Below are 9015 nucleotides of genomic sequence, written 5' to 3'. Positions count from 1 at the left end.
ACAATGCACAAGACAAAGCGGAGAGAAAACACAAGTCATAACGAGAACAACAAGGTTCAAAAGGCAAGGAATACAATTCAAAGCGCTACATTTGTTCGATGTGTTAAGAACCTTTATTTCAACATGACATTGTGGCCAGATAATGTGAAATTTGCTGCTAATCTTTGTGAACTACCTGGCTGCATTCAGGTTATTAAACGGACCAGTTTTTTCTTCCAAGTATCACTGACAACATTCTAAAGGAACTGCTCTGGCTGGGAATGATAGTCACTCTAGTTACTGGCAAAGGACCACAGTTCACATCTGTAGAATTGCCAGCATACTTTCAACGTGACAACACCTGGTTTTCTGACACAGAGGGTAGTAGGTGCTAGGAACAGGCAGCCAGGGTAGTGTTGGAAACAGAAATGACAGTGGCTGTTGGATAGGCACATGAATATACAGGGAATGCAGCAGTATGGATCACGTTCAGGCAGAAGGGACTTAATTTAATTTGGAATTGTGTTTGGCACAGACATGACGAGCCAAGGGGCCTGTTCCTGTGCTGTTCTATCTTTTCTACATCAGTTGTTGGCAAAACAGTTCATTCAGGATCAGAATCGTACTTAATATCACTGGCGTACGTCGTGAAACTTGTTTTACAGTAGCAGTACATTGCAATACATAATTTTAAAACTAAATTACAATAAGCATATGTTAAATTATTAAATAATTAGTGCAAAAAGAGAGGGGGAAAATATTGAGGTAGTGTTCAATTCAGAAATCTAATAACGGACGGAAGAAACTATTCTTTGAACTCCTAATGAAATAGAGCCGTTATTGTGCTTTCTTTGTAATTGCAGCAACATGTTGGGCCCAGGATAGGTCTTCAGAGATGTTACACCCAGGAACTTGAAACTGCTCACCTTTTCCTCTGTTGATATCTCAATGAGAACTGGTGTGTGTTCTCTCAACTTCCCCTTCCTGACGTCCACAATCAATTTCTTGGTCCTGCTGATGTTGAGTGTAAGGTTGTTGCTGCGACACCACTCAAACAGCTGATCTACCTCGCTCCTGTACGCCTTCTCGTCACCATCTGAAATTCTTCCAGTAGTAGTTGTGTCATCAGCAAATTTATAGATAGCTTTTCAGCTATGCCTAGCCACACAGTTGTGGGTGCAGCGAGAATAAATCAGTGGACAACGCACACATCCTTGAGGTGCACCAGTGTTGATTGTCAGCAAGGAGATGTTATTACTAGTCTACACAGAGTGTGGTCTCCTGGTGAGAAAGTCAAGGATCCAGGTGACTTGGCACAGGTGTTCAAACCCTTACTGGGTACACCATCAGGGCCTGACATCTTGCAAGGGGTCACCCTCTTGTAAAATGTTCTGACATTGGCTACTGAGACGGAGATCACAGGGTCACCAGATGCTGCACAGATTTGTACAGGAGAAGCTTTATTCTACCTTTAAAAGTGTGCATAAGACACATTGAGCTCATCCAGAAATGAAGAATCACAGCCATTCATGATGTTAGGTTTTGCTTTGTAGGAAGTAATGGCCTGCAAACCCTGTCAGAGCTGACGTGCATCCGATTCCATTTCTAACCTCAATCGGAATTGCTATTCTGTTGTTAAAATAGCCTCCTGCAGGTCATACCTGGACTTCTTGTATGGTTCTGGATCACCGGTCTTGAATGCCACAGATCTAGCCTTCCAGTGACTATGAATCTCCTGGTCATCCACAGCTTTGGGCATGTCTGGTATGTTCTCGAAGGCACACGCTCATTCACACTGGTCAGTGACAGCTGTAGTGTATTCATTCAGATTTGAAGATGAGTCCCTGAATATTGTCCAGTCCACCGATTCAAAGCAGTCCTGTAAGTGCTCCTCTGCCTCCCCTGACCATAGCACCTTGGTCCTCACCACCCGTGCTGTAGTCTTCAGTCTCTGCCTATACTCTGGGAGTAGAAGTACAGCCATTTTCACAAAAAATAAAGAATCCAGTAAATCATTGTAGCTTCATTAGATTGACCCAACAATTTAATGGCACGGTAGTTTAGGGGGTTAGCACAGTAAGGTAGTTGATTGGCTAATTAGATATTTGCATGTGAGTGATAATAATCCCAATTCTGATTCTTTATTTAAACTCTTCCAAAGTGTTGATGGGTATCATGTGTGTGACACAATTAAAAGAACCCAACTCGTAAAGTGCTTATATCGCTGAAAATTGGTCTTTCTTTTTCTTCCCAGTCCTAATGAAGGGTCTCGGCCCGAAACATTGACTGTTTACTCTTACCCATAGATGCTGCCAGGGCTGCTGAGTTCCTCTAGTGTTTTGTGTGTGTTGCTCTGAAAATATATACCAGTGTGTATGTGGTGACATATGTGCACTTTGATAATAAATTTACTTTGAACTTCGAGTCAATGCAGATACAGAATTTTATTTTACTTCAAATACAATTTGACCTTCAAATACAGTTGACTATGCTGATAAGTAATAAGGGAATCAGTGTGAGTGACAAGTGGCAGCAGAGTGTGGTCGGGTCTCATATTTTCTGCTTTGAGTGCCCTCTACTTCCTCTCTACCACCCACCCCCAAACCAAGCCCCCAGTCTCCCAGAGCATTTTGCAACGTCATTCGTCTATTTGACAATCTTTGCTGAGATGACAGCAGGCTTCGCAGGATTGGAATTTGCGTGGAGATCCACCAAAAACCATGCTCAGGAGTGACACATTCAGCCCCTCAAGCCTGTCCAGCTATTCCACGCTGACCTTAGCCCTACCATTTGGGGATTGCTCCAGGAAATTCCCTCCTGCGCCACCAGCAAGTATTTCTGTCCACCCTCAGCGTCCAAGTGGCTGCCACTGCTCACTGCCGTGGTGAGACTGGTGAGGTATCAGAGCTGAACTGGCATGAGTGGTGAGGAGAGGAGGGGAGGGGGCAGATCAGCCAAGTGCAGTTCCTTTTAATGACAGATTTCAGCGCTTTTTTTTAAAATCCCATCTTCTCTAGATTTATTGAATGCTCCCCAGAAAACTGGCCTTTAAAACCCTTGCTCATATTTAACTTTAATAAAAGCCTGCAGTCTAAAAAACAATTATATGCAGACGATTCAAAATGTGCAGTATTTAAGGTGGAAAGGTTGTGGAAGATAAAACAGTTAAACAGATGGCTCTTAATCCCCATCATATCCTTTACTACAGAAAATGCAATTATATCCCAAAGCAATTTGCATATTTACATACCAACACAGCATGAAGTTTTCTCATTAATCTAACAATGAAACCTGCTTCATTAGTGCGATGCCAGCAGGACGATATCATTAGATGTCTCTTGGGTCCACCAAGGTTCATAGCAACAGACCCTTTGTTGCACAGAGTGCCTCTGCAAAACCATCCAACCAATTGTTAATACCAATTACCTTAACATTGTTCGCTCCCCTCCAAGAACTCCCTCTGGGTCAATCTGCCCCTGTCAGAGATTGACAGGTATCTGAGTAGCCAGGGCATCAAAGGTTATGGTGAGAAGACGGGGGAGTGGGACTAAATGGGAGAATGGATCAGCTCATGATAAAAATGGCAGAGCAGACTCGATGGGCCAAATGGCCGACTTCTGCTCCTTTGTCTTATAGTCTTATGGTTTCCTCTCTCTGCCTCTTGACATTTTACCAGAAACAATTCACCACCATCAGCTTTCCATGCCTTTCCCCAAATGGAATCAATTTCAACATATTTGTGTCAGTTTTCAACTACTTGGCCAATACTTCCTGCATCTTCATCGGTCATGTTCAGCTATTTTCATTTGCGTAAACAACACACTGTTTTTCCCGGGGCACAGTATCATTGAGAGCTTCTTAATGGTTTCTATAACTTGGGATGCTGGTCATAGCATTCCCGGTTTGTAAATAGTCAAACCTCAATATTAGAGTATAAATGTGTTATTTTTCTTGTAGTTTAACTTTTCCTGCGCTACCTTATATTTTTATATAATTACCGATATACAAGTGAATTTTGCAGTAATTGTAGTATAGCTGATTCTGTATTTTTCTGGAAACTTCTTAGTTTTTCTGCAGCAGGTGTCACATTGGTTGTTTCCACAAGACTATAAGACATGGGAGCAAATTAAGCCATTTGGCCCAATGAGTCTGCTCCGCTATTTGATCATGCCCAATCCATTTCCTTTTCAAACCCACTATCCCCGTAACCTTTCATGCCCTGACCAGTCAAGAATCTGTCAACCTCTACCTTAAATACTCAATGACCTGGCCTCCACAGCCACCTGTGGCAATGAATTCCACATTCACAGATTTCATAGCTTGTTATCATAGAACGTCCTGTTCCTTTCCAGTTTGAATGAGCTTTCGTTACAGATGACCATGACTTCTTTGCTGTCTTTTCTTTGTTTCATTCTTCGTTCTTGCTACATTTCATAAATGTTCATAACCAACAAGATTTATGCCTCATTCTTGACTTCTGAAGAACCTCTGGATTGCAAAATCACCAGGATCCAACAACTGTGTGATCTGTTGCTACATAGAATGTACAGTACCTATCAGAAGTATTTTCACCCTCCCATGGAAGTTTTCATGTTTTATTGTTCTACAATATTGAATCAGAGTGGATTTAATTTGGCTTTTTTGACACTGATCAACAGAAAAAGACTCTTTCCTGTCAAAATAAAACCAGATCTCTAAAAAGTGATCTAAATTAATTACAAATATAAAAGACAAAATAACTGATTGCATAATTACTCACCCCTTTCAAGTCAGTATTTAGTAAGATGCACCTTTGGCAGCAATTACAGCCTTGAATTTGTGTGGATAGGTCTCTATCAGCTTTGCACATCTGGACACTGCAATTCTTTCCCATTCTTTTTCACAAAACTGCTTAAGCTCAGTCAGATTACTGGGGATCGTGACTGAATAGCCCTTTTCAAGTCCAGCCACAAATTCTCAATTGGATTGAGGTCTGGACTCTGACTTGGCCACTCCAGGACATTAACTTTGTTGTTCTTAAGCCATTCCTGTGTAGCTTTGGCTTTATGCTTGGGTTCATTGTCTTGCTGGAAAACAAATCTTCTCCCAGGTTGCAGTTCTCTTGCAAACGGCACCAGGTTTTCCTCCAGGATTTCCATGTATTTTGCTGCATTAATTTTACCCTCTACCTTCACAAGCCTTCCAGGGCCTGCTGCAGTGAAGCATCCCCACAGCATGATGCAGCCACCACCATGCTTCACGGTAGGGACGGTGTGCTTTTGATGATGTACAGTGCTTGGTTTATGCCAAACAGAGGGTTTAATCTGATGGCCAAAAAGCTCTATTTTGATTTCATCAGACCATAAAATATTCTTCCAGCTGACTTCAGAATTTCCCACATGCCTTCTGGCAAACTCCAGCTGAGATTTCAATGTGAGTTCCCCCCCCCCCCAACAGTGACGTTTTCTTTGCCACTCTCCCATAAAGCTGTGACTGGTGAAGCACCCGGGCAACAGTTGTTGTATGTGCAGTCTCTCCCATCTCAGCCACTGAAGTTTGTAACTCCACCAGAGCTGTCATAGGTCTCTTGGTGGCCTCCCTCCAGAGCTGTCATAGGTCTCTTGGTGGCCTCCCTCACTCATCCCCTTCTTGCACTGTCACTCAGTTTTTGAGGATACATGTTCTAGGCAGATTTACAGCTGTGCCATATTCTTCCCATTTCTTAATGACTGACTGAACTGTACTCCAAGGGATATTCAGTGACTTGGAAATTTTCTTGTATCCATCTCCTGACTTGAGTTTTTCAATAACCTTATCACGCAGTCCCTTGCAGTGTTCACTTGTCTTCATGGTGTAGTTTTTTCCAGGATACTGAATCACCAGCAGTTGGACCTTCTAGATACAGGTGTATTTTTACTACAATCAGTAGAAACACCTTGACAGCACACAGGTCTCCAAAAACAGATCTCCATTTAACAAATTATGTGACTCCTAAAACCAAATGACTGTACCAATGATGATTTGGTGTATCATACTAAAGGAGGTGAATACTACGCAATCAATTATTTTGTGTTTTGTACTTATAATTAATTTAGATCACTTTGTAGAGATCTGTTTTCACTTTGACACTTTGAAGTGTTGATCAAGGACAAAAAAAGCCAAGTTAAATCCACCCTAATTCAATGTTGTAGGACAATAAAACATGAAAACTTCCAATGGGGGGGGGGGTGTGAATACTTTTTGTGAGCACCGTATGTGTCAAGTTTTTCAGCAGTCAGGTGAATCAGACACATAAAGGGATAGCTATCACAACTAGCCTACGATGAGGGGCAATTTCCTTTAACTCATATGGGAAAGATCATGGCTGTGGATTTTAGTCCCATGACATCTATGGATACGAACCCCAAAAGCCCTCTGTTCCTCCACACCACTAAGAATCCTGCTGTTTTCTGCCTTCAAGTTTAACCATCCAAAGTGAATCACTTCACACTTTTCCGGGTTGAACTCCATCTGCCACCTCTCAGCCCAGCTCTGCATCCCGTCATCTACTTTGGAAAAGCTGGCAAACCGGCATGTTGCAGAGAAGATGAAGGAGGGGAAAGTCTGGAGGAGAAAATGGCAGACTAGTGTCAGCTGGAAGTTGCCGGATAAGCTCAATAATGGCAACTGGTCTGTCTGGAGGAAGTGTGGATGGAGGAGGGAAATCACAAAAGCAGGAGAGAGTGTGAGCAGAGGACAAATGAAAACTGAGATGGAGAACACAACAGTTGCTTAAAATCTGAAATATGTGAGACTGCCAAAAAAGCTTCTGTGGCCAGTCTGCTTCCGTGGAGAGAGAAAAATGAACAAATCATGTTACAGGTAAATTACACACCAAAACTGGCCAGAGCCTGAGAAGGAATAAAAACTGCAGGCATTGAAAATCCAGAACACGAACAGGAAGTGCAGGGAACACTCGGCAGACCAGGCGGTTTCTCCAGAGAGGTTGGGAGTTGGTGTCCCCAGATCAACAAACCCCGTCCCACAATGAAATGTCATCACAATGAAACACCAACCCTGACCTCCTTCCCCACAGACGCTGCCCGACAAACACTCCCAACATTATGGTTTCTTACATCAGAATTGACATCTATTTCTGCTTTCTCAGTAATCCATGTTACAGTCAGGACATTGAAGATAATCAGAAATGTTGTGGAGGGAACCTTGTCAGTGAAGTTCAGCTCTCCTACGTCAACCACTGCTGACAATGACAAATTCTCTTTATACTCGGTGGGTTCTGCTTTTATTGATTTTAAATCAACACTGAACGAGCAGCCACTTCAACAACTGGTGACAACTGTACAAAAAAAAAGTAAAAATATAAATTTTTTAAATGTATGAAGCAAACATTAAAGCTATTGTTTTCTTTCCTAATTAGAACAGTCAAAGATGTTGCTCCATTTGCAGTGGACAGCGAGCGATCCATTTCAGTCCGGGCTGCATTCCGCCCACTCTCTGACCCTACCCACAGTAACACTGCAAGCAGGACACAGGATCAACCGGTCAAGTCCAGCAGAATCTACAGCGATGTGGTGCAAATGGTCTAGCTGCTCTCCTCACAAGTTGCAAAGCCCTGTGGTGTGGTTAGCGAAGACTCCTCTTCTTTCCTGCCATCCGGCACTCTCTCATACTTCAGAACGATTTTCTGTAGACTCAAGACCGAGGCAATGAGAGCGAATATCACAGCAAACACTGCAATCATATAGCTTTTCCCCAAGGCTGTCTGCATGGCCGTCTTCTCAAATTCCTTTCTCCTCAGGCTCGTCTTCACCTGGAAGAACAAGTAGGAGCACAGAGCCAGCGACCCAATATCCAGAATGGCTGCAAAACACAAGGTGGGAACTGCCTGAGATACAAAGCAGCAACAAGTATAGTGGGGTAGGGTAACGCTCTGTGTAAATGGTTACCTTAATATAAACAAGTTACCTTAACATGAACAGCAATAATCATCTAACATTTCTGCACACATGCAAACACTTGGACAAGTTGAAACGAGATACAGGTGTTTAAGAGATCCTTGGAAGCACTAAGGAATCAGTTACCACACATTAAGCTAGAAAGAGTGCAGAGAAGATTTACAAGGATGCTGTCAGAACTCAAAGGCCTGGTTTATTGGGAGATGCTGGGCTGTCAAGGACTTTGAAACATAGAAAACCTACAGCACAATACAGGCCCACAATGCTGTGCCGAACATGTACTTACTTTAGAAACTACCTAGGCTTATCCACAGCCCTCTATTTTTCTGAGCCCCATGTACCTATCCAGGAGTCTCTTAAAAGACCCTATCGTATCCGTCCCCACCACCATCGCCGGCAGCCCATTCCACACACTCACCACTCTCTGCGTAAAAAACTTACCCCTGATGTCTCCTCTGTACCCACTTCCAAGCACCTTAAAACTGTGCCCTCTCATGTTAGCTATTTCAGCCCTGGGAAAAAGCCTCTGACTATCCACACGATCAATGCCTCTCATCTTCTTGTACATCTCTATCAGGTCACCTCTCACCCTCTGTCGCTCCATTCCTATACTCACTGTCACTTTGTTCCTTGAAACGTCCGAGACTGAAGGATGATGGTTTAGAGATGTGTAAAATCATGAGAGGCATGGATAGGATGAATGCATAGTCTTTTTCCCAGAGAAGGGGGAATTAAGATCTACAGGGCATAGTTTTAAAGTGAGGTGTGAAGGATTTAAAAAGGGGCCAGAGGGGCACAGAGGATGGTGTGTATATGGAATGAGGTGTCAGAGAAACTCACTGAGGCAGGTACAATGTTCAAAGGATATTTGGATGTATTTGAATAAGAGGGACTAGAGGAATATGGACCAAACATGAGTGAATGGGTCTGGCTCGGTAGGCACCATTCAATACGGAGGAGTTAGGCTGTGGAGCCTGTTCTCCATACATCATTTTCCACGCACTGCAAAATTAATATGGACAGCCAGCCAATGTCAAATATTCAACTACAGTGTTACACCAAACTGAGAGAGAAGGTCTACTGAGTGCGGAGAGAGATAGAT

The 9015-nt window shown here is 43.0% G+C and overlaps 1 protein-coding gene across 1 annotated transcript in view; it reads right to left on the bottom strand.

Moving 5' to 3' along the window:
* Positions 1 to 2415: 2415 nt before the first annotated feature.
* Positions 2416 to 9015, bottom strand: part of LOC134345998 (transmembrane protein 127) — a 64284-nt gene continuing 57684 nt past the window's right edge. Inside the window, 1 exon segment of the mRNA XM_063047337.1 lies at positions 2416 to 7818. Coding sequence (XP_062903407.1) covers positions 7541 to 7818 — 278 coding nt within the window. The 3' untranslated portion in view covers positions 2416 to 7540.

This window comes from Mobula hypostoma, chromosome 4 (assembly GCF_963921235.1).
Source record: "Mobula hypostoma chromosome 4, sMobHyp1.1, whole genome shotgun sequence".
Classification (NCBI taxonomy): Eukaryota; Metazoa; Chordata; class Chondrichthyes; order Myliobatiformes; family Myliobatidae; genus Mobula; species Mobula hypostoma.
This window is presented reverse-complemented; position numbering and strand designations above follow the sequence as displayed.